The sequence below is a fragment of the Motacilla alba genome, chromosome 11 (genome assembly GCF_015832195.1).
Source record: "Motacilla alba alba isolate MOTALB_02 chromosome 11, Motacilla_alba_V1.0_pri, whole genome shotgun sequence".
Taxonomy (NCBI): domain Eukaryota; kingdom Metazoa; phylum Chordata; class Aves; order Passeriformes; family Motacillidae; genus Motacilla; species Motacilla alba.
Window position 1 is genome coordinate 3,166,936 of NC_052026.1, and position 25,489 is coordinate 3,192,424.

The following is a 25,489-nucleotide window of genomic DNA, read 5'->3' on the forward strand; positions in this document are numbered from 1 at the left end:
GCAGAAACCTGAGTGGATGAGGGTAACAGAGACTACTGCACTGATTTCTCCAGGATAGCTGTGTGACTTGGGCAACTCTGCACTCGAGAGAAATAGAGAAGGGACAGGAAAAATGAGGCCACTACAAGCAAAACATTTTTATTAGCTCCTGGTATTTCAACGCTACTAACTTCAGATGCAGTTAGAATGAAAAAACATATCTGTAAAAAGTCTAACATAATCCAAAACAATCCATCAAAGTTTTCCACATGTATTAAAAGTTTAAATTCAAAAAAGAACTTTCCAAGGTTTCATTCTCTAACAGTATCTTCATAGAGATAACATCCAAGTTTTTTCCTAAGTGCAGATACAGAGCAAAAAAGCATCCTCCAAAACAATCTATGGACAAAGGTAGTGTAAGAGGGAAATTAGGACAGTGTAGTAATCTACAAGACAGACACACAGGTTAAATGTAAAATAACCATACCATCAATGAAATATTTAAAAATTAAAATAAATTAAAGTTACATCAAAGTTCCTGCTTTACTTTGTTTAAATCCTCAGTATAGCACATAGCACTGCATTATGGATCGTGGCAAAGACTAAGCAGTAGCAATAAAAAAGTTGCTACAGAAAAACTTGTATGGAAATAAAACAAGACTAAAGATACTCCTTCACACAGATGTATGATGGCTGTAGAAATTTCTGAATCAGTTTCACTGAATCAGTTACTAGGGCCGTTTATTTTTAAAATCACTGTAAATTTCTGTAATGTCAGGCAACAGTGATCCTTACATCCCAGTTCAACACCTGCCGTCCTGCCCCTTCCACTGCTAAGCCAAGCTGCACTTTTTGCTCTCCCCAGTACCTCCTTCCCAGCAAGAATGCAATTGTGCAGAGCACAGTTTTTTGGTAGCATTTTGAAATTTTCTGAAAACAATCTCTTGTTCTTATAAGGCCCCAGTCACTGTGTGAGCAATATGAAACACAAGCTTAAATAAAAGGCTTGGTCAGTGTGCTGCTTTGCCTCTTGTACACGAAGCTTCTGGAGGCCAACTGCCTGCAGATATCATCAAAGCATATTGTTATTTTCCTGGTGAACATTGGTAAACATCCCAGCTCACTATTACTACAATCTCCCCATTAAATATAACTGGGCAGGAGGGACCTACGTGGTGCTTCATAGGACTTCAATTCTACAGATTTAAAGTAAAAAGCAAAAATTCTCCAGAGCCTTTGCAGTTTGTAATATGCAATGGAGAAAACAGAGGGCTAAAATACTCTAACAGGTATTTAAAAGACGTTCTGTTTAATCACAAGTTTCAGTGAACACAGTGAGCCATCCTGCTGGATTCCTTCCATTATGCAAAGTCTAAAAGGGTCAGTGAATATTCCTGTGAAAATGTTATCTCCTAAATATTACATTCCTTGTTAGCTAGGAGTTCAGATCTGCATAAATCTTTGAGGAGAAAAATATTTAAAACAAACAGTTAACCAGTTTCTGGTTTAATTGTTACAAATCTTCAGTGTTAAATCTAAAAGAAGAAAATCTCCACAAAACAATGACTAAAGGTACAGTTTTTGCTGGGTTACTGCACGAGCACTGCAGACGAGCTGCAGCTCAGGAGTTTGTTTCGTAAGGTCGCAGGTGCCTACTGTCCACTGTTTTCTGGATTTGTTGTGGTGGTCTCAGTGCCAACAGGTTGCACGTTATCGGCAAAATTGTGGGCATGCTCAAGGAACAAGTCTTTCAGTACGCTCAGCTCCTTGGTCAGGAGTTTAATTTTTGCCTCTAAACGTTCATTTTCTTCTTTAAGCTGGTTGACCCTTTGCAGTGTGTCTTGTGCTTTCTGCTTGCTTTTTAACCGGCTCTTTTTCACTGCCATGTTGTTTCGCTCTCTGCGCTGCCGATACTCATCACTGTTTCTATCCACAAAGGAACTTTTCTTTCCCTGTTTGCTCGGAGGCACAGCTTTGCCTCCACCACCAGGACTAACTGGCACCAGCTGGGGAACCTGCTGCAAACCACTGGAGTGTGCTTGAGTGTGAATCACACTTACTCCGCTCGCATCTGTGCTGGTGTTCTGTTGGGATGTCTTGCTCATTTGGGCAGGCTGTTCTTGGACACAACAGAATTTATTAGGAGACCGAAAACTCTTGGGTTTCTAGAAGGTGTTTCCAATGGATCTTCACATGGATTAAGAGCAAGGTGAACCTAGTAGGGGAAAGAAAAGCCATTAAAGATGCTGGCTTCAGTTACAATCTTATACATCACTGGCTTTAGCATAAAGTACTGATGGTACATCTGGCAGTAACACATCGTAACTGTGCTGGAAGTGGACAAGCTGCCAACTACATTTCTGAAGTCTCAAACATATTTGGATTGGATGGGACTATTACTGGGTCATCTAGTCAAGCTGTTTGAATTGTTCACTGGCTTCACTCAGCTATTCCAAAGCCATCCCTGATGGATGGGTGTCTAGCCTAGCCTCAAATATCTCCAGTTTCACAACCTCTGTCTTGGCAACATGTTCCACTGTCTAACTTTTCCTCCAGTTATACAATTTTCTTAGTTTTCAGACTGGAGTTTTCCTTCTGTGGCTTAAACCTATTAACAGCCTGACTCTTGACCAACAGGGGTATTTGATCCTTGTCCTCTTCGGACCACATCTCTGGGTGTATCCGCAGACAAATTCCTCCCTGATCTCTTTTCTCTGGAGCAAGGGTGCTCAGCCTGTCCACCTTTCTCAACCATCTTACAGCACTTGTTTCGAAGATGATGCTCAAATTGATGGCTGTCATAGTGTCTACTGGTACTGAGTGGAAAAATAAATCTATGGAAAAAGGCATTGCAAAGGCCGTGTCTGGGTGACATTCTACCACAAGCAGCATCCCGAGCCTGTAACAGTATCACTCAAGCAGGTGGGACAGGAGCACAGGCTGATGGCAGTGTAGATCACTACTCTACAACAGAAGACCATCACCCATTAAAAGACAGCAACCTCAGCTGACTCATCCACAAATAAGGTCACCTGCGTGGTTCGTGCACTGGTCATTGTCCACTCTCCTGTGCAGCACGCAAACCTGATGAGCAAGACATCCTCTCACCTGACACGTGCTCCCGCTGCTGAGGTCAGCCTGCTCCTGGCCCTACTGGTGGCACAAGGAGGATTCCACCACAGCTGCAGGGCCATGGCCCTGGCAAGGCTAACAGCTGGTCCCCTTCTCTTCTCATCTCACAGGATGACTTCCTATATGGCTGGGAGAGAAGAGGGGAAGGACAACAGGATGGTCCTAAGCTCCTGAAACACCTGCCTATGGCTCCAGTGAAAAATACCCAGTGATCAGTCAAATCAGTGTGGACTGCTATGCTGAAGAAAAGCATTTAAGTGGCACTAAACAATCCTACTGCAAGGTCAGACTGTGTGGCAGCAGTGCAGCCAGCAGTGTCACACAGCCATGCAGTATCACACGACCAGTGTGACACATGCTCCCTGCCCATCCTCCAGAGGGATGGGGAGAAGCAAGCAGCTGCAGCAGCACGGGCAGAGCTGACTGCTAGGACGGGCAGAGCTGACTGCCAGGATGGGCAGCGTCCAGCCCAGGAACACCTCTCACATCCGCAACAGCGCATGGATGGCTGAGGAATGGGGGGGATGTGTGAGAGGTCTGTAGCAAGCTCCTGTGTGTCACTGGTCCTTCTAAACTCATAGATCCATCAGCTGTGTACTGTCAGCAGTCTGAGTTGCTGTTTTACTTTTGGAAGGGCTATCATTAAAATGTTAAAATTCAACTGTGCAGATCGACTGCATATTTTCTTCCATGATGAAGGAGCCACAATGAGATGCAGCTGCAGAGTATGGTTCAGTAACATTCATGGAAAAGCCCACTAAATTTGGCTTGAATGTTACTCAAAATTAACATTCTCTGTCACCAGGAGGTCTTCCCCTTGTGAAGATGTGTGAGTATACCCACACCCTTCCTATCAAGAAATCTCTTCATTTTCCTATTTCAGGGCAGAATAAGACCATCAACACTTTTTGACATCTGTGGAGCTGAATCTAAATACATAGTGTCCAACACCTCTGCGTTAGTATTTTCCTAACTGCAACTCTTAAAGCAACTTTTGCATACCAGGTTTCAGTCTCAGATCCTGGCCTAACAAGCAGTTAGGCTGGGCAGCTCCACTGAACAGCCAGCTAACGAGGTGTTCCTGTGCCCCAACACCAGACTGGCAGGGCCGGTTGTAGCTGTGCGTGTGTACTTGCACGGACATTTTTAATCGAGGTGTAAGTGCACGTTCCTCTTAGAGCACACACTGGCCTTGTCTGCACTTTATTTCAAAACAGAGGATTTCTGCAGCCCTCAAAGCATACACAGTTCTTAGGCTGTCTCTGACAAGTAGGTTTTTGACACCTTTTCCAAATCAAACAGAATGCTCTGCTGTCCCCTCGGCTTCAACACATTTCAGTGCTTGCAAAGCTCACCTGGACAGGCCAGTTATGTAACCCACACCATTTCCACAACCTGATTTTTGTGCTCCATGAGCTACTACAGAGGAGGGGGTGGCTCCTGGCCCCAAAGGAACCCCACCTGACATGTAACAAGTTTCTTCACGTCACCAGGTTCTCTCTATGCTATCAAGACTATTTAATACTGCTTTAACACTTCTTTCCTATCTCTATCAAGTTTCCCTCTGATTCAATGGAAAAACTATTTGTTCCATTAAACCTAATATTAATGGAGTATTAAAGCTGGGCAGTACATGGATATAAGCAGAGGAGATAACCAGTGTCACACCTCTCAAGAATTCCTGCCCTGCCTGCCGGAACAGACCTCACTCAGTTCCTTCCCACTGGAACTGATTTGTTTTTTATTAAATTAATGTTTCTTAATAGAGAAGAAGAAAGAAGAGTGAAACATGCTCTTATCTGGCTTGATCAGAACCCTTAACTGGGACAGGTGACACCTGGATTCCTGTCCTGCTGCAAAGCATATGCGGAGCAAGTGGCACTAACTAGCACTGGCTGTACTGCTTCACAGAGTGCCAGCAACTGAGGCTTGCAACTCGTTTTTCCACCCGGTGGTTTGGAGGCTGGAGCCTGTCACCAACCCTCAGAAGGCTGTCCCAGGTAGCAACAGGTGCTGTGGGCATCCTTCAGCAGAGACTGCGAGGAGATTTAAAGGCAGCAGGTACAGCCACACAGAGGGGACTCTCAGGAAGGGTGAGGTGAAGGACACGGCCACTGGGAGAGGCCTTGAAGGGGAGGCACGCAGGGCTCGGAGCTCTCCGAGCCCGTGCAGCACAGGCACAGCTGCCCCACGCCTCTCGCACAGGTTGCTTTCCTGTGCCTGCTGACAGCCCCAGCACAGCAGGAGGCAGCTCCTCAGAGAGCCAGCCCAGTTTCCCAGCATCTTGTTCCCATAAAGCTGCTCATGAGCTTCGGCTCAGCAACAGCCCTAGGCTGGTTCCACCCAACACATGGTACTGTTTCCAGTGGCCAGTTAGAACTGCCTGCTTCTCTCCTTGGGCCACCAACTGGCCACCCAGGAAACCAACTGGCCACCCACTACAGCATAATAGCTGGTAACTCAAGAGGTGCCTTCTCAGGCAGAAAGATGTTTCTTACTGTCTCACAGTACTCCTCAGGGACCAATGAAGCAATGAAGGCCCTCATTTGCTTTCACACATACAAAAAATAAAAATAAGGACATTAAACTTCCAAATGTTTGCTTTGGCAAAAAAAAAAATAAACAACAAAAAAACAAAACCCAAAAAACAAAAAAAATCCCCCCAAAACTGTTATGTCAATTAAATCAGTATTTGTTTTTTAACTTGGTAGCAAAAAATACAAAATGCTTCTCTCTGCTCCTTTTTTGAGGTGTGACTGTGGTGATTCTGATCATCAGTCAGAATACCTTTACTGCACAAATTCACAAAGCTGTCTTGTCAAATGCAGAATCGGCCCCAATCTGAACAGCAATAGGTGCCTCTCTTCTCTCAGACTTCACTAGGAATAAATACCCTGACAGGACCCGAGCCTGGATTCCAATGACCCCGTCCTAAGGACAGTGGCACAGAGCTCCAGGCACACATCTGCTGAACAAGGGAGAGCCGACTCGGTTCAGGCTCACAGGTTTGCAGATGGTGCTCACTCTCACTTACTGAAGGCTGGGACACAACGCTTTTGACACTAGGTAGCTCAGTCCCATTTCTCCTCACAGCTGACAACATCACTTTCCCACGTTTATTTCAGAATCTCCATTTTTAATACACACCTTAAAAGACAAATACACTCTGACATCCTTAACAGACTGTAACAGAACACGTAAACATGTATTTAAACGTGACAGAATCCCAAACACCGGGAGGCAAGGAGGTATCACAGTCCTGTCTTTCTTTAAAACGACAGCTGTGACTTCCAACGATAAACCAACTCCTTAAATCCCAAAGTTTGGCAAACGGTAAGTGCTTATACTTTCCGAAGCGGCTCTGCACGGCACCGTAACGGAGCTGGGGCTCTTCCTGCCGGATGTCAGCACCGAGGCCGACGCGGAGCTCCCTGCCCGCCAAAGCCCCGGCTCGAAACTCGCCGCTGGAGCTACGGGAACTGCCGAGAGCCCGAGCCGCCTGCCGGGACGCCGCCCGGGCGGTACGGCGGCCGCTCCCGGGCCGCGCTGTCCGGCGGCCCCTCGGCCGGGCGCGCTCCCGCCGCGCCGTCAGCGCCCGGAGCCGCCCCGGCGCGGCCTCGCTCCCCCCGCCCCCGGGCCGCGACCGACCGCGGGGACCGGGACCGGCCCGGCCCGGCCCTCCCCGGCGGGCCCGCGGCGCCGCCGCCGCCCTCCCCGGGCCGCCCGCCCGCCGAGGCCGCGCCGCTCCTCCCCCGTCCGAGCGGGGCGCGGGGGTGCCCGGCGCTGCCAAGCCGTGACTTCACCGGGGGAGGGGAGGGGAGGGAGCCGGGGCCGCCCGCCGATTGCATCACGCGCTGCCGAGCGGGGCCCGGCGGGCGGGGGCGGCCGCGGCCCCCGGGCCCGGCGCGCGCCCCCCGCGCTTACCTGAGCGGCGCGAGCGGCGGGAGGGGCCGGGCGGGCCGCGCTCGGTACCGTGCGCGTGCGGCGAGCGCCGATTGCGACACCGCGCGCGCGGCCCCGCCCCGGGTGATGCAACCGCCGCGGGATCGGCAGCGCGCGCGGCCAATCAGCGCCCGCCAGGGGCGGGGCCGCGCCCCGAGGGGCTCCTGTGGGGGGGGGGGGGGGGAGCGCCCCGCGGGCTCCGCTCCAGCCCCGCCACGGCCCCGGCCCCAGAGAGCCCGGCCGGGGAGCACGGCCACGGCCCCAGGGAGCCCGGCACGGGAGAGCCGGCCGGGGAGCACGGCCACGGCCCCAGGGAGCCCGGCACGGGAGCACGGCCCCGGCCCCAGGGAGCCCGGCACGGGAGCACGGCCACGGCCCCAGGGAGCCCGGCCGGGGAGCACGGCCACGGCCCCGACCCCAGAGAGCCCGGCACGGGAGCACGGCCACGGCCCCAGAGAGCCTGGCACGGGAGCACGGCCCCGGCCCCAGAGAGCCCGGCACGGGAGCACGGCCCCGGCCCCAGAGAGCCTGGCACGGGAGCACGGCCCCGGCCCCAGAGAGCCCGGCACGGGAGCACGGCCCCGGCCCCAGAGAGCCCGGCACCGGGAGCACGGCCACGGCCCCGGCCCCAGGGAGCCCGGCACGGGAGCACAGCTACGGCCCCGGCCCCAGGGAGCCCGGCACGGGAGCACGGCCACGGCCCCAGGGAGCCCGGCCCGGGAGCCCGGCCACGGCCCGAGGGAGCCCGGCCCGGGAGCCCGGCCACGGCCCGAGGGAGCCCGGCCCGGGAGCCCGGCCACGGCCCCAGGGAGCCCGGCCGGGGAGCCCGGCCACGGCCACGGCCCAAGGGAGGCCGGGCGCGGCCGGAGCCCTGTCACGGCCGCTCGCAGGGTTTGTGTCCCGGCGCTGCCGGAGGCGCGCTGAAGGAAGGCGCTCTGGCGGGCACGCGTGTCGCTGGGCCGGCTGTGCCCCAGAGCCGTTTTCCCCTCTCCGACGGGGGACCGGGTGGCGAGGCCGCCCCGCCCGGCCCGGGGGCTGGCGGGCAGCGAGGCGGCCGCGTCCCCGCGCCGGTGGGAAGCGGGGCCCGCCCGTGCTTCCAGGAGGGTCCGGCACCTCCCTCAGCCCCAGGGGGAGAAGCCGAAAGCGCGTTTCCCGGCCGAGTCCCTGCACGGGCAGAGCGGAGAGCTCGCCCCGGGCCCGGCGGGGGACAGCGCAGCCTCGGTGTGCCCGGGCCGGCGGTGTACCTGGCACAGCTCCTGCGTGCGACCCTCGTGTGCGCCACTCGCGCGGGGCCGGACTCCATGAGCCCCGTGGCTCTCTCGCAGCTCAGAATAATGCTCTGCGATTCCGGTGAAGTTGACCAGTGCCCCACGGGCATCGGAGTTGATGGTGCTGTGTTTCTGTACTGATTGGCATCTTCTAATTGTTCTGAGGCTGTTAATTAGCACCTGGCAGTGTGTTCCCATCTCGATCCTGGCTACCGTGTGATTTGCCTCCTTAGAATGTTGTGGGATCAAGGGGAAGGAATGCCAAAGACATCCCAAAAAATTATCAACAGCTCTCTTGACAACAGAAATTACGGCAAATTTCTAAATTTCATAGATTCCTGGTTAATTATTCTTTTCTAACTTAGTATTAGAAAAAAAAAATCCTAAATGCTGGCAGACTAGGAAACATCTGGATCATAGAGTTAAATGTCAAGGGAAGATTTTGCACCATTTCACAGGTATGTTTGTTGTTATAAAATACATCACTTTCTGTGGAGAAAAGCTCTTTTTGCCCTTACTATTTTCCAGACACTTTGTTTTGTATCACTTTTGTTCTGCCCAAACAAGCATATACTTACTATATATATACACACATGTGCTCACATCTCAAGCTGTGTGGGAGCAAGGTGTGTTTGCAGCTCCCTGAGTGGGAAAGGTACACTTCAATACACAGGTGTGTGTGTTTGCAGTGGCCAGGTCTCAAAATCATCTGTTTATAAGGCAGGCAAGTTTGGAACAAGTTCAAGTGTGCAGGCAGTAAAAACAACACTGTTGGAAAAGTGGGATTTTTTTAATGTAGAGGGGAAAAAAGTTAAGGATCTTTGCTTTAGCACATAGACCCGCTTGAAAATGTTTTATGTCTGCAAAAGACTTGTGAATAATTAGATTAGGAAATACAGTTGCAGATCTCAGTAATGTAAATACAATTATTTATATTTACAATTTTTATGGCTGGCTGATGTTGTGGGGGTTTTGTTTTTGTAAAGCCCCGTGGAAAATAAACCATATTTGCAGAAAAATTCCAAGGGTTAGTCCGGGCAAACAGTTTTACTCAGCTCATTTACCACAAAGATACTTTTCCCTGTCAGTCATCAAGTATTTGCTTTAACTTCTCTGATGTTTTTCCTGTTTCTTAATTGAAACTGTTACATTTTCTGTGACAATGACTCATCCATCCATAGCTGGAGTGAAATTCCAGGTGAGCTTTAAACATTATCCTTTGCTCACAGTAGTTAAGTGTGTGTGCTCTTAGTATGCTTTTGTGGGATTTTAGAGCACTTTTTGGCCATTCATTCTTTAATCCTCATCAAAGATAGCTGAAGAAAACAAAATGCAGCCACACTTAGTCTCACAGAGTCTGACTCTTTTAAACATTAAAGCTCACACATAATTCCCTGCATGTAGGACACTCCAGTGCTTGGTTGGCATTGTGTCCTGTTAAAGGAATCCCTCACACAATGTGCTTCAGTTTTTGCAGGGTTTAAAGCAGAATATCATGGAAGCAGTCTAAAAAGTAAGCACTGAAATATATGGACAACTGGGGCTGTGGCACTGAAATACACACTTTACCTGCTTATGTGCAGGTTGCGCCAGGGGAGCAGGAGCTCTGAGTCAGGGGTCACGAGCCCCTGATCCCTGCTGGGATTCTCCCTCTGATTCTGGGTGTGTTTCTACAGCAACTGCTTGCCCCCATGGCTGCAGATAATGCTGGAATAGTATCTTACTTTCACATGCATTAGCCAGTCTCACAATTGTTTAAAGAATTTAGTCCTGGAAAAAACTTACACTGATATTCAGTGTCTTCAAGTAATTTACAGCGATTCCCGTTTAGAGGCAGAAAGGCCATTGAGGAAATGGAAGCACTGGGAACTGGAGTCAGAAGGTACCAAGGGGAGAGGAGCCTGTAGGGACAAATGTCCCTGTTCACTGCCCACGCAGTGTGTTCCCTGAACACAACAACGTTAAGAAGTTCCCTGCTGCCTTTCACTGAGAGTGAAAACTGCTTTGTTGCCCTTGGAATAGTTTCTGTTGTGTCTGATTCCGTTGTTCACCCGTGTTTCCTCTGTCTTCATGGGCAATTATTTCTTTGTCTTAAAATAAAAACCTTACAAACTCCTGGACTGCAACGTACACATTAAAAAATGTTTCTTTCCATAGGCATTTGCCCCTGTTGCCCTCATGGGTAAGCCTCTGTTGGATTTTTTTTTTTTTTTTTTTTACTTCAGACTTGCACATTTCAGTTGAAATTTTACTTTCCACACAGGATGCTGCTGTTTACTTTTTCACTCTGGTCTAACAGCCAGGCTTTTGAATTCTAGAGAAGAAATTACTAATTTCTCTCCAGTGGTTTAGAAGACATAAGAATAAATATATTTGTATATGTAGTTTACAGGTGGAAATAAACAGGCCCTTTAGGTAAAAACACATCATTCCAGGCCATGAGGAACACTCAGATGTATTTAAGGGCAAATGCACTGAATTATACCAAAATATAACCTTTTCTTGGTAACTGCTACCCTTTTTCTTGGTAATCTCAACCTAGCTTTACTCCAAAGTGGAAAGATTCAATATGATTACATTCCTTATGATCACCAAGCAGATGGCATTCATTCAGGAATATCCCAGAAATACAAAGTCTGTAAGAGAGGTTTTCCATAATCTTATTATTGCAAATCTCCCTTCTCTTAACAGCCCTGCATTTTGGTATTACAATAATTACTTTTCGTGTTCAGGACTGACCTGCACCAAGACCAAAATCCTGTTGTTAGAAAACTGAATTTTGCAGAGCTGAGGCTATTAAGGCTTCGGAAAGCAGAAGGATTGCTGAGTTTCTTCTCTTGGGACTCTGGCTATATTAAAAAAATTAAACACAAAGAGAAAAAGTACTATGAATAGCTCTGCCTATTTGTTTGAAAAAGTTTATACTTCCTAAGCATAGAGTTGAGTTTTTCACTATGATTTAATCATTTAAATGACAGAAACTTGTAGCTGATTTGTCAGAGGTAGCCTTTTTGTCTAGGTGAGGAAAAAGGAGAGATTGCGTAGTGGTGGTCACTATTTCAGTATCATACTGCTAATTCTAGCACTGGCTCTGCAGCCTTGGAAAGTCACAGCGCTTTTGTTCTAGCAAATAGTAAGTAAAGAAAGGAACCAATCTGTTCTAATAGCAAACATCCATTTTATTGTCACATTTCCTGGAGTTCATTTGCAGGAAAAATCGAGTGCCTTTGTTCTTTCTCTCTATGCAGCGAATAAGTCTTGTAACTAAGTATTTCCAGTTTCTAGTTGTGCATCTTCCAGAACTACTCCCCTTTATTTGCAGTTATCAAAATATCCAGGTCATCTAGATATCCAGAGTTACTTATACTGGTTTCTGAAAATCAATTAACTCAATTACATGTGCAAACTAAATGCAATGGCTCTCAAATGGAGGAGGACAAAAAGCCCCACAATGGACGGCTGTTCCCCACAACTTCAGCAGGCTGTTGGGTGATGGGAAAAGAATCAGGCTAACACAGAAGTCTTAGAGTATCTGAAAAAACTAATGGATCAATGAGATCTATACATCATACAGTAGAAAACTAATGCATTGATGATTTGGAAGCTGTTAGAACAAACCCAAGCTGTTACTTCTACAGGCTTTACATGCCATGCTTCTCCAGTTTCTGCTGTCACGTTTCCCTCTACAGCTTTGAGGGGACTGAGAGGTTTGGTGCTTCGAGCTTAATTAACTGGTTTCATCTAGGTATAGTCTGCCGCAGTGGTGCCCTGAGATTTGATTTCCTAATTGCTGTTTTTTTGTTTCATGCTGTTATCAGGAAGGTAATTTTTTTTTAATCAGAAACTGTTAACAAGCACCTTCAGAATCAGCCAACTGCACAGATAAAGGTATGCCCGCTTTTCCAAGTTTCACTTTTTTGTGTGGTATTCTGATTGAGTAGGTCGGATTCTTCAGCAGTCACATATCAGAATCTTCTTTTTCATAGCTACAAAATACTGTTGATTGTAATTTATATTTTAATGGAACCCTTAGTCTGTGCTGTCATGCTGTTTCAGGAATTTGTTCTTCAATCCAAGCCAGCTCAGGTTCTCCAATACCAATATTCCATTTCACCAGATGGTACTTGGACCTGCAAAGTGTGCCATTAAAGCCATGGCTTCTTGAGGGATTTGAAGGTAGAGGAACGTCTCGTTAACTTTGTGACAATTCTTTGCACATAAAAATACTGTCACAAAAATGTGTGCTATTTCAAAATTTAGCATATACCATCCCATCTCTTCCCTGTATTCCAGAGGAATGCTTAGGAGATGACCAGCATATTTTAGGTAAATAAAGATGACTATATATACATTAGTGTTCAGTAGCCACAAGTCCCTTTGAAGTGAATGAAGCAGCTGAGGTTACTATCTGTGACCTTCTATGGAAATACCAGAATATGGAATTAAAAGCTTTCTTGTCAGTATTTTGAGTTTAAAAATATCAAATATGTCCCTGAAGAAGGCCTGGTCTGTGAGGAGGCTTCTAGGTGTGTCAACCCAAAGAAGATCATCTAACAAAAAGAATGAACACTATACTCCTTTACATTTTTTTAAGGATTTTACAAACATGTTCACGTTTGAGTGTCCTCTGGCTTTGCTCTGATGTCTAGTGATCCAATAAAAATTAGTGTAGCCTTTGCTGTGAATTTCACTGGGGCTTGGCTTGAGTTTTCCCTGAGCTTCTCTAGTGATTGTACTAAACAATGCAAACTGCAACTCTTCTGTTATCTACAGAACATGGCAGGGATTGTAGACTGCCACGGATCGTTTCAGGGATTTGCTGCCGTGTGTATGTAAAATGCTAGGTAAGATGAGGGCTGCATAGCTAAAGATGAGCAAAAACAGAATAGATAAATTGATTGAAAAGAAAATGCTATTTATTGTGTGAGTATATGTGCATATATAAAATCTGCTTCAAAAGAGACTTGTTAGAACGGAACAAGTCTGAGCGAGAATTAATGGCCCACACCTGGGAATAAGAGGTGAATTCTCAAGTATCCAGGTTTAGTAATTGCCACACCTGTCCTATATTCCCAAAAGCATAAATGAGGCCTGCAAGGATTTAGATAGCTTAGCTTCTGAATGCACAGTGCCATGGCTCTTTTCCAAGGCATCATCAGTCACCGCATGAAAATCCCCACCCATAATTACTGGGGCATTATTTATCACAGGGCATACTCTAGTGAAGAACTTTACCTTATTCCTATGGTATCAAGAAGAGTGAGTAGTTTTAGTCATTAATTTTATCCAGACTTCAAAATGGTTCAGAGCAGAAGCCTAAAATAAATACCCTTCCAGAAAAGCAATGAAATTGGAGAGACATAGCTTTGTTTATGGTCTCATGGTTTTGGAAAGGTGACACAAACTGCATTCTTATAAATGGCTTTATTATTCCCTGCAACCAAGATGACCTCTGAAATACCATGAAAGGCTTAAGGAATGGCCATTCGAAACACAAAACTGAGAGTCTGGCACCTGGCAGAGGACAGTCCACCTGATTGTTTACTCCACCTCAATTCCGTTCATAAACATGAATAGAAAATGAATTATTTATCATTGTACAAAATATGGGGGAGGGCAGTTTGAGAAAATGTATTGGCAATTGCAACAGTCTGTCATTGACCTCCTGCTGCTAGCATTGAGGAGAATTTTGGATGAGATAATCAGTGACTGATACTTTGGTCAGGCAAGTAGACTCCATCTTTTGTCCCCAACAGAAAAGAAGGTAAGTACTGACCTCAGCAGGGCCATCTTCCTTCCAGAACATCAGTTCTTTGCATTTGGTGAGTTAACTGTCTCTAGTTCTGATGCCTTAGGATTTAGCTTTTATATTTTTCAGATCCTGTACTGCTTTAGTGTTTAACTCTAAAACCCCATAACCTCTCAGCTACTGTTCTCCCATTTTATTCAGACAAAGCAATTCCTCTCTAGGCCTGAAACTCAAGGACACCTTACTGTCTCAGACCCCAAGAGATGCAAACAACAGTGAATTGGGGGGGACAAACTTGGAGAAAATTACCTCATTATCCGAAACTGTAATTGGAGGATTAACCCCTGATATGTAAAAGGACCAAACTTATAACTGTCTGAAAAACTTGTGGCCATTGTCCATCTTGGGTGTACCTAGGAGTGCCCGAGGTGTACCAATGGAAGGCCTTCAATGAATACCCACTTTTATTCTCTGAATTTTGTCTAGCCTCTGTTTTAGGTAGCCTCTCCAAGGCATCAGTTCTCTTGCCTCCTGAAACAGAAGTAATTTCCCAAGAAACCGTGGGGCACAGCTTCCTGCTTTGGCTCTGCCAACCTTCAAAATCAATGCAGGCTCCCAGAAGAACGAAGCAATTGCACTGACACTTGCAGGCATCTGAATATCTCTGTCATTGTGAACTTACAAGACACAATCTGGGTTTGTACTGAATATAAACACTGCAGACAAATTCATAGAAAAAAACCACTTTGTAGCACATTCCAGGAACAACAATATCTGGTTTTCTCTCAGCAGTAGCTAGATCAGAATTCCCTCTGATAGGAGAAGCTTTGTGCTCCCTCCATCACTACATGTCCTTTGCATTCACGTTTGTGCACCTCACTGGCTGTAAAATTCAACTTAGCAAATCTCTGCACAGAGGAGTCTCCTCATTCTGAGTTGTTTAGCCATCATGTGGGGGGTTCAGGCATCAGGCATGATTTATTGCAGAAGTTCTCCCACAATTAAGACACCAATTGAAGTTATGAGGAATCCTTCCCAAGAAGAGAATTCAGGCTCAGCAATATTACAACAGTGTTGATGTCAGTGACTTACAGTGGAACAACCTGTTTGAAAAAATATGGGCAAAAGAGAGTAACATGCAAAGGAAAAGCTGATGACAGCACAGAACACTTCAAAACACTGAACCTGCTCTCACAGACTCCCATGAGCCCTGGCAACCGAGCACCTGCAGCCAGCTGGCAGGCTGGGAGCTACTCTACAATAGCACTGCTGTCCCTCAAGTCTTTTACTGCAGACCCAATATTTGCTGAGCATACACATTCTAAAGAGGACTTCACCAAGGTGCACAGAAATTGTACAAAGTGCATAAGGAATATGGTAAAAGTCACAATCATTTGTGCAGGTTTTTGGGGCTCTCCTCCAGGGAGTACTGGCTTTGCTTTCAAGTCACCTGCAGTCCTATTGTAAATGTGATTTGGTAGTTGGAGAAAAGGATTTTGCTTACCAGGAAAAGAGATTCTTCAAGGTATGTTTATGTGTACTTTTGTATCATGTCCCCTTTTTTGTCCTTGTGTAAAGCCCTTTGACATTAGGGGACTCAGCAAGTGGGACAAAGGGTCTAATGCACACGGTCTTTTTTCTTCCTGTGAACAAAATGAAGACAGGATGAGTGCACACAGGTGTGTGTGTACTCCTGGCAGGAACATGCACATTGGCAGCCACTTCAGAGAACTCCAGCTTTGAGAAACTTCTGCACTGCTACCAAGGCAACGTGGGATGTTGTGCTTTAGTGGTGCCATAGATAACTGAAAAAACTCAGTTTCTCAAAACAAATGTCAATGCCTTAAACACAAAAAGTTTATAACAAAATATTTGGGTGAACGCTGATTTAATGTAGAGGCATTTATTCAACAGCGGTGTATGGCATCCGTAGAGAGCACTGCAGCAGTCTGAAACAGCCCACGTGTCTTTGGCTTCCCTCACATGAAGGCTGCAGCTCTCATGCCAGCTCACCTCGTGCTGTAGCAGCACTGGTAGCTCAGCTATGCAAACTGAAGGGCTGCACGCTTTCACTTTCTTCTGACTGTTTTTTAGTAGATTTCTGGAAAGGTTTTCAGTCCACTGAAAATTTGGTAAGTCCCACGTTCAGATACTCCCCCACCAGATGGATGTGACCAAAATACGTAAATCCAAGGACACAGAGGTATTTCAGTGCTGCAAGGGAGATGTGGCTGTGTAGCTCTGAGCCCACTGAAACAAGCAGTAAGGGGCACTGGGGCAAAGCACCTTCCTGAAGGCTGAGTTTGCAGTTGGTAGGTCACAAGATCTGAGTTCTGCCTGCACGTTTTCCACAGCTTGAACATACAGCATTTCTTCTTAATAGGGACATGTACATTTATATGGATTGTCTTCCATTAAACACTGGCACCACTTTTTGCATATCCAGTGGAAACAGCAGCTGAACCTGCACAGATATGTACAAGGGAAAACTGCAGTCAGGGGTCCCACAGTGTCTTCAACTTCCATAAAAGAGAAGGAAATGGGAGCCTCAGACTTTATCAGTGACATCCTGAGCTGGGTAAGTGGTGTTTATTTCAGTTTATTAATAAAGGAGAAAAGTAATTCCGGTGTGGTCTAGACCCTACCGTAAATGCAAATGATCTCTTGATGACTTAAATTAAATGTAAATGGTCCATAAGCCCCGCACTTAGTCACATAAATGCTTCCATCTACTGAGCCTTTCCAATGCATCCCAGAACATTCATGCTGGTGGGGAATAGCCCCTTTCTAAATGGAAAACACTGACCCACTATCAGCTGTACTGTCTTACCCAACACAAATGCCAGCTGTGTTGGCTGTGGTAACTGTCAGCAGTTGCTTCTCTGACAGGGAGCAACAGGTTTCTGTGCCAAAATACACTTTCCTGTCCTTGTCTTTGCAGCTGAGTGTCAGATTGCAGACCAGTGTGGATTCAGCCTTCCCATGCTATGGGTTCTGTGCCACACAGGTTTTTAAATCATCATTTTCCTTTCAAAGTCATATATTTTAGTAAATAAAAGCAAGAACTGTAGCAACCAACACTAAACATGTTGCATGAATTCTTTTTAGAATCATGCAACTAATGTAATTAAAAATCTGGAATTTTTGCCTGCTTTAAAGAAGACACGAGTTATTTTTCTGAAATTAAATTTTAGTTTGCCAAGGTGAATTTCACTTTATATTTACCACAGTCCTGTCATAAATGTGAGCAGCTTGTACTGCTCATTTCTCCATTAATATAATTATGTAACATTAATATAATCTTAGTGTTTGTCAAGGAATGTAGGATTTATGCTCATATTAATGTATTACATGTAATTTGATTAAAATTAGCATCTAGCATAATTGTTTAGGCTTGAAAGAATTATTCAAAGTGAATAATTTAGAGTCCAAAACTTTATTCCCATTTCCTATCTTTAATTACAGCAGAAGAAAAAAAATAGGCTTTTTTGCTGTACGGGAGCCCATTTAATAGTTTGTTCATTTTTTTCTTGAAAACACATGTATTTTGCAAGGACTTTTTGTTTGGAATTAGAAACCTCTTAGCCCTGGGCTCTTGCTGAATGATTAGCCTTGCTTATACTTAGCTCTTCTATTAACTATGGCCAGGTAAGTCACATGGCATTGCTGTTCCCTCCTATCTGAAGGGCAGTGTCTTTTCAGCATTGTTTATGAGCTTTTAGATACCCAAACCTTGCAAAAAACCTCATACTTACTGTCACTGGCTTTTTACTTTCTGAAATATTATTGCAAACAAAATACGTTTATGATTCCATAAAATGAGTAAAAAATATAATGGCTTCCATCAAAAGAAATCTTCTGATTGTATTTGTATGGATTCTGATAATATTTATTTCAAGTATTCTGTAGCTCAGATGTCAGCTGCCTTTAAACACTAAGCAGAAGGAATGGTTTATTCCAGGCATCATCAGTCCTGTTTTCCTCCAAAATGTTGAAACTTTGCATTCTAGATTTTTATCTGTGTGTGATCTTTCAGGAAAACCCTACTGATCATTAGACTGACTTGCTTTGTGATTAAGTCTTATTTCACTTAAGACTTGTTTTACCTAAAGCATAAGATTCCAGTTTGAACAAAAAAATGTAAATCTGATGGTCTTGGGGAGCTCATGTGGTGATGAGTAAAGATTCCTTATTTCAACTAACAGGACTGGCACGCTGAATGTTACTGTGGGCAGCTTCTCCTCCTGTGAGGAAGAAGTGAAATGTGAAGTTTCTGAGAATTCAGAATAGGTGCTATCCCAGCAGTGCCGGGTTCTCTGGATGTGTTCAAGTGGAAATCCCTGCAGGAAAGGAAGGGCCGTATCTCATGTCACCAAGCAGATGTTACAGGAGAGCTGCCCTGAGCCTGCTGCAGGTCAGCTACAGGGGAACTTCAGCACTGCCTGCCAGCTCCAAAGGATGAGCTCCTCCTCTGTGCAGGGGTTACTCCTAGGAGAGTCAAGGAAATTCTCATGCCACAAGTGCCACTATGATTAGCCTGACACTGATAACAAAACTGTGATCCTTTTCAAGCCAGGATTGCCTCTGACTTGGTTCCTTCCTCTGTGCACCTGTTGTTCCCCACGCTGGTGGTTGGTTTGATCACAGCTTGGATTCATTGGTGATGTCACTGAGTGACTCTCAGAACTTTGTTGAGCTTCCTTCCTTCCTCAGCTCCCTTTCCTCTGCTGCCAATGACATTTTTTATTTAGTAGGCCAGTTCTTGCTGGGATTACTCATGCCAGTAATCCCTGGGCTAATAGTGGGATAATTAAAGAAAACTGAATTTATCTCAACAGAGGGGTGAGATTTTAAGATCCAAGATGGCATCTGCTCTGAGCAGTAAAATTGCTTCCTCTCAGTTTAGAGTAAATACTTACAGAACCTCACATTTTAAAATACGAGACAAGTGTGTTCCCAAAACTTTCTGCCACTGAAGTTGAATGCTTTATGACATTAATAAAAGAAAGTTTGCACCAAAAGTATATTATCTTCATACTTTAGAATCTCAGTCCTTAATTCCGTAGGTACTTTGAGCATCAAATATTTGCAGGCTGGCAATCAAAACCTATGAGTTCATGGGTTATCCCAGTGTCCAACCAGTGAACCTCACAATAGCTTCACTGTGAGAGGAGTGGAAAAAACCCACCAGACCCTTGAGTTCTCTGAAGGCTCTCATGCTGGAGTCTGACATGGATTTAGCAATGTCTTCATCTGTGAGACAACAGCATGAGGCTTGCAGATCCATTTTGTACTACAGAATGTAAACTTTTACCACACTTTTACTCTTTAGCCTAATCCTGATCCTTGTAACAATCTCTCCTAAAGCGGAGTAAGTTGGATGAGAACACAGAATTTTGTCCATGTCAAGGATTAAGTTTTATGACAGGATGTATCCTGTACTAAAATACATAATTAAGAAATGCCATGGCTATTTTTATAAGCTGATCTTTCTCTTCATTTCCAGTCCCACTGCTCTCACTTTTCGTATCTTCTTCTGATTGTACATTCTTTGTGTAGCAAAGCATCTCCTTCTATACTTCTGGAAAATGCTTAACATTTTTTTGGTATTTTTGTCATATATATATTTTTTTTTTCAGAAATTCAAAAAATAATGTCTACAGTGCAAACTAACTAGAAAGAGTGATGAAGCCTGAGACATGCTGTCTCATCTTCTTTTTGAAAGTCTTTTGAGAACAGCAAAATGTAACATCTAAGTCAGTGGCAAGATTCCTCATTACTTAAGCAGTCTTCTCAAGTACTAGCTCAGCTTTGTAGATGTATCTTCTCAAAACCAGATGAGTTTGGATTGACTATGGACTGCCAAAGCTATGCTCAAAAATGACCTTTTACATTAAAAGGACAGGTATGAATAATGCTGCAGGATGACCACATGAATGTTTTCAAAGGATTAATGCACAGTCATATATAAGAGACAAACAAGGGTATTTCCTTTGGAATTCAGCGTTACCTCCCTGTGTTCATGTAGGTGTGCTTTGGAACCAGTGTAGTTGTTGGGCCTTAGATGCCACTTCAGGTAATATTGCAAATTGCTGTTTTATGGAGAAGCTCATTATCATAATGTACTTTGGGTATCAGAGTGAATTACTCACACGAGTGAGGAGATGCTACAGCTCTAACTAGCAGGATTTTGGTAAATACTGATGCTAACCCAGGCTGCAGTCCTGCTGACAAGACTATTAAGTCACTATTTTGGCATCTAGTTTCAGGTGCAGTTCAGGACACTGAGATTTGAAAATTGGAGTTCCATGCACAGCTCATGTAGGCATGAGAGCATCTTAATTAAATGCTGGAAGTTGGTGTCACCTGAGGGGGGGGAGTATAATTTCTCTGGATTTGCAAGGATTTTAAATCTCTGGGTTTGAATTACCTCTCGTATAACGCCATGAAAAGTACCTAGCCAAAATCTTAGAGCCACGATATTCAGAGAATATTTTGAGAACATCTCCCTAAAAGCACAGTTGGGAATTGAGAATTGAGTTTGGGGTAGGAAACCCTTTTACTGTTCTGCTGCATAATCTCTATGCCAGGTAAGGGCCTGCACAGGTTCCTGCTGAGATCAATGAGCGCCTTCAATCCAGTAGACTAGGGCTAGGGTCTAGAAGAAAGTAAGCTGTATTTTCCATATTTCTTGGCAGTTCACCTCAGAGATAAATTTATTTAATATGAAAATTGGTCTATTTCCATTTAAAAAACCAACAAACAAGAAGGCACTGTATGAAAGGATTTCCTTTGTAGGAATGCAGTAGTCAAACTTTTGCATGCTCATTATGCAATTGGTGGTGATATTAGGAGGCTGATATTAGAGGCTGATATTAGGACATAGGAGAGATTAAATGCTCAGCTTTGTTATGTGTTTCTTGTATGGCCTTGGCAAGTCATTGATCTCGCAGCTCTCCAGCTATGAAATAGAGAGTGATAAACTGCTCCATCATCCAGGGAGACATAGCATGAACAAATTAAAGATGATAAGCCATTCATGGTGAGAGAAACCATTGAAGTTTGTAAGGTAAAGACAAACAATTGGAAATTCAGATGTGAAAGAAAGGAGGTTAGCATTTAATCAGAGATGAAATATGAAAGAGAGAGAGAGAATGGGTGATTGTGGATAGGCCAAATACAGAGCAAATAGATTACTGATGCATACCATTAGAACCACTGTTAAACATCATAACATCATTTGTGGAAGTCTTAAGGCAAAGGTGATGGCCTAGTACAGCAGAAGGAAACAGTACACTGAGAGGTGAGGAACAACAGTGTCACTTGTTGGGTTGTTTTTGGTGCTATTTCAAATGTATGTTCTTTGGAACAGGACTTAATCCTGTATCTGAAAAACATCTGTGTGTTTTGGGCAGCGTGGATGTGGTCAGTGAAATATGGTCCTAATTATGAAAGAGGAACTGTGTATGCAATGGCTCATTAACCATGCAAAGATTGTGAATGGGTAAAAAAAACTTCACCGACTGATTGGTGCAAGATTACAGGTGACAAGCTGGAAACAGATTGGCCCGTGAGGGTCATTTGAATGGAAGTGAGCAGTTATCAGGTAAATGGAAGTGAAAAATGCCCTCAGTTACCTTGCCTGGAAATTGCAAAGGGCTGAGCTCTCAGTAGAAGAGCCAGAAGTCAGTGGAGCACAAGGATAGCAAGAATTGAGGCACAGTCATAGAAAACACCTGAAAACCCCCTGAAGACAAGGGGAATGGCACAAAAAAGGGAAATAGCATGGATTTGAGTTGGTTCACCTTGGAGTTGTGTTCCTCCAAAGGAGAAAAGCTGTAATGATAAGTCATTAAATCATCTGTTGTTGGACCAAAATGCACATTAAAAAATGACGAGCAGTCCCCAGCTGCCTTTCCCAGCTGAAGGGAAGGTTCTGGTTGACTTGTCAGACACTGCTGCATACTGATCTACGGGCCTCCAAGGCTTTGGCATATCAAGTCTTTTCCTTTGAAAATTGTCATGTGTGGCAGATTTTATGTGCAGTATCATGTGTCTCCTCCCTGGGGCAGAAAACACAACAGGAGAGGGGAGAAGTTTGTGTTTCAGTGTACCACAACAAGGAAAAATGGTAGATTGCCAGCTCTGTATTTGCATAGGAAACCACTGCTGCTCCATCCCTGCCTGCTCCCCAGGTGCACTCAGGAAGCAGTGAGGACAATATCCTCTTGTCACTCCCACGACAGCCGTGCCATCCCTTCTGCTCCACAGTGCCCACCCTGGAATTCTTTCCCCTCACCAGTTCTGCAGGTGGGAGAGAGGAGAGGCTGGGCTGTTGCTGCCGTTCAGCCCAAGAAGTTTCGCGTGCAGACTCCTGCCTGGAGCTTTGTCAGTAGCAATGAAATATTCTGGTTTAACAAGGTAGTAAAATAAATGTGCAGCTGCACTCCAGCTCCGAACAGGGCTGCCACATGCTATGCTGTGCACAAACTGCCAGGCTGTTGGATCGGCAGGCAGAGCACCATCCTGCCCACAGCCTGCAGAGCCAGCCTGCATCCTGCAGCCAGCAACTCATTCTGGAGCCCACAGGAGTGAAAGGCCTGAGAACAACACAGGAGCAGAGCTCAGGTGAAATAAAGAGACTTCAGTGTTCCAGTGCAATTCAAAACTCTTAACAGTCACAAATGCACTTAGTCACGTTCCTTCACAGTTATATTTTTCTGATCAGTTTCCTTCCCTCAGCAGAAAGGCGTGCAGCTGGCTCCTGCAGAGGACTCTTGCTGCTGTTTTGAATTGTGGAACACTTTACTCGCCCTCCCTGAGCTTCTGGACAGCAAGATCTGCTTTGGGATGGAAGAATAGCACCCTCAAGAGTTGACAGTGCTGCTTCAGGGAGCCATAGTATGCAACATGCATCCTTCCTCTCTTAGTTAAATCAGCTCCCTGTTCATGTAACTTAAGCAACAAGTTTCTCTTTAATATTTGAAATATTTGGTGTCAATCGCTGTTGATATGAATGGGGAAATAAGCATTTGTGCTTGTTTGCGGATGAACTGGTTCTAAACATTTTATTTGTTTTCCAACAGGGAGAGAAAATAAGAAGACAAAGATATATATTTTTGATAAGTCTGAGAACTTCCTTTTATACCATATTAAAATAATTTAAACAGGAATTTAGGTTTCTGTGTAAAAATAGAAGACTTAAAAGTTTTTAACTTAGATAAAAGGGGTCTATGTAAAAAAAACCAAAAAAAACCAACCAAAACTGAGCAAACCAGTCCTTAAATTGTGGGGACTTGTTCGTTAATTACAGTAATTAGGAATGGAATCTGATCCTAAATGTTCTGATTTACTTTAATTTTTTTTAACATGTAGTTAGGCCTTAATTTCAGAATGATTATAAAATGTGAGAGTGTTTTAAAGACTAGAGAGGCGTAGGTACTGTTATTAAATCACAAACTTAGTGATACAATTCTGCTTACACTTCCTTAGTTATCCTTCTGCTGTTTCATGCAGCACTGACTTTTTATTTTAAATGTTCATGGCCTATTCCTGTTTCTGCTGACTTCAGAGTCAGACAAGGCCTCTTGAGAACCCCAAGCATAAACTGCTTTTATTCCAGATGATATTTCTCACAGCAGGCAAAAAGTCCAGCTCTGTGCTTGTCCCATTTCTGGAAATGGGTTCACTTGAGCGGAACAAGCTGAATTTGGACAGCTGGGTGCAGTCAGGGACACTTTACTCTCCACTCTGAAACACCTAAAACTCACTCCTGCCCCAGACTTGAGGCTCTTCCTCTGAACCAGGACTTTGTTCAGAGTTCTTATGAGTGTTTTCATCGCTTAGACAGTGCTGCAGCTCCCTGGGGAAGCAGCTCTGTGAGCCACTGCTACTGCATTGAAACCAAGACATATAATTTTAGAAAATACTGGCTGCATATAAAACAATTTAGGATTAATTTTTTTCTATTGATAGTGAAAGGTATACTCTGTAATCTGTAAATTAATGTTTCCTTGCTGTAATTACAGAATCCATTCGACTGAGAGGAGACTGGAGTATGCCAACTGACTCTGCTGGCCTTGCATTTGCTCATGAAACAGAAGTTCACACCTGCATTGTGTCAAACAAAAACATTGGTTTTAGTGCATTGTCATTTTTGTTTCCTGTTGAATCCTTTGAATTTTTAATTGCAAGAAATCTGTCAGTTCCTTTCTGAGTAATTTACTGTCACACTCAGAACTAAGAATTGCATTTTTTTTTTCCTCCAGCCATCACGATGTTTGATTCATTTTCCCTGCAGATCTTTCTGTAGCAATTTTAAGCCCGCACCTGCACCGGTGGGCTTGGCTTGTCCTTTCAAAGGGACCTTCAGGATCAGGAGAGCTAAATGCCCGTGGGACTGCCCAAGGTGCACCTGGGCACCGTGCAAGCAGCGACAGACACATCTATTCTGCATACTGCGAGTGATGGCAGCAAGAGGAGTTCTGTGTATCCTCACCCCTCCCGAACTGACGCTTGAGACGGAGCTCCTGGGGAGGCTGCGGCCCGTACACAGGAGCCACAGGGAAGCGGTGGCTGGGACACGCAGCTCCTCTCCAGTCCCGCACTTGCGGGAACGTTGATCGCCTTCAAAGCCCGCAGAACAGAGCTGGGAAGGCTGCTCCCGCGGCCGGGCACACGCCCGCAGCGCACAGGGACCCCGGGCCGCTGCAGCGCTGCGCTGGAGGCTCCGGGCCCCGCTGCCCCGCTGCTGTCCCGGGTCAAGGCCGGGAGACGGCCCGTGCCCGGCACTGGTCGGGATTGCTGAGTGTGCGTTTGGGGAAATCCGTCATTAAATTTACCTGCTCGATCCGTGCGGGGAATGAAGCGGCCCGCAGGTGACCCGACTCGGGCTGTTCCGTGCAGGCGGGGCAGCTCCTCCGGGCTTGGGACCGGCGGTGACCGGCAACCGGGCAGGGCGGCCCGGCCGATCGCCTCCGAGCAGCGGAGCCGGGAGCCTCCGCGGCCACCGAACTCTCCGCCTCCGTCCGCCGGGCGCCATCCCGGACAGGTCCCGGCGGCGCCCGCAGCCGGGCTCCGCGGGTCCCGCTGTGACCGGGCGAGCCCCGCGGGTGCCGCCGGGGCAGCCGGGCCGCGGCGCAATGCGGCGCTCTCGGCCTCGGCCGGCTGCTCCGAGCCCCGCGGCTCTGCCGGCAGGTAACCACCGCCGGTGCTTGAGCGCCTTGGCTCCCGAACCCGACGGGGCGAATGTTCCCGACTGGCCAAATATTTGCAAGTATGCGCGGATGGTGAACTTTGAGACCGCCTGCGAAGCGCGGCCGGGGAGCGCTGGGCCGAAGCTCTCGGTGGAAATGTACCGGCCGCGTTTGGCCGCTTTGCCCCGCCGAGCGGCCCCGGGAGCGCGGGCGCAAAGTCCCCG

The 25,489-nt window shown here is 46.0% G+C and overlaps 1 protein-coding gene across 6 annotated transcripts; it reads right to left on the reverse strand.

Annotated features, from left to right (window-relative positions):
- Positions 1-1,026: 1,026 nt before the first annotated feature.
- Positions 1,027-25,046, reverse strand: CEBPG (CCAAT enhancer binding protein gamma). 6 transcript variants are annotated; one of them, XM_038148121.1, is made up of 3 exons: positions 24,912-25,046; positions 15,575-15,713; positions 1,027-2,194 (listed from the first exon to the last, which is right to left on the reverse strand). In XM_038148121.1, exon 3 carries the CDS (start codon positions 2,082-2,084, stop codon positions 1,632-1,634), a length of 453 nt encoding a protein of 150 aa, XP_038004049.1. In that variant the 5' UTR covers positions 2,085-2,194; positions 15,575-15,713; positions 24,912-25,046; the 3' UTR covers positions 1,027-1,631. The 6 variants fall into 6 exon arrangements, with proteins under 6 accessions (XP_038004049.1, XP_038004050.1, XP_038004051.1 ...); XM_038148122.1 differs by lacking the exons at positions 15,575-15,713; positions 24,912-25,046 and adding exons at positions 3,088-3,238; positions 7,036-7,082; XM_038148123.1 differs by lacking the exon at positions 15,575-15,713 and having other exon boundaries at positions 24,912-25,030.
- Between the last annotated feature and the right edge of the window lie 443 nt (positions 25,047-25,489).

What these genes read in the sequence shown, in the direction of transcription:
- CEBPG (XM_038148121.1), bottom strand. Translation starts at nt 2,084, where the DNA reads ATGAGCAAGACATCCCAACAGAACACCAGCACAGATGCGAGCGGAGTA.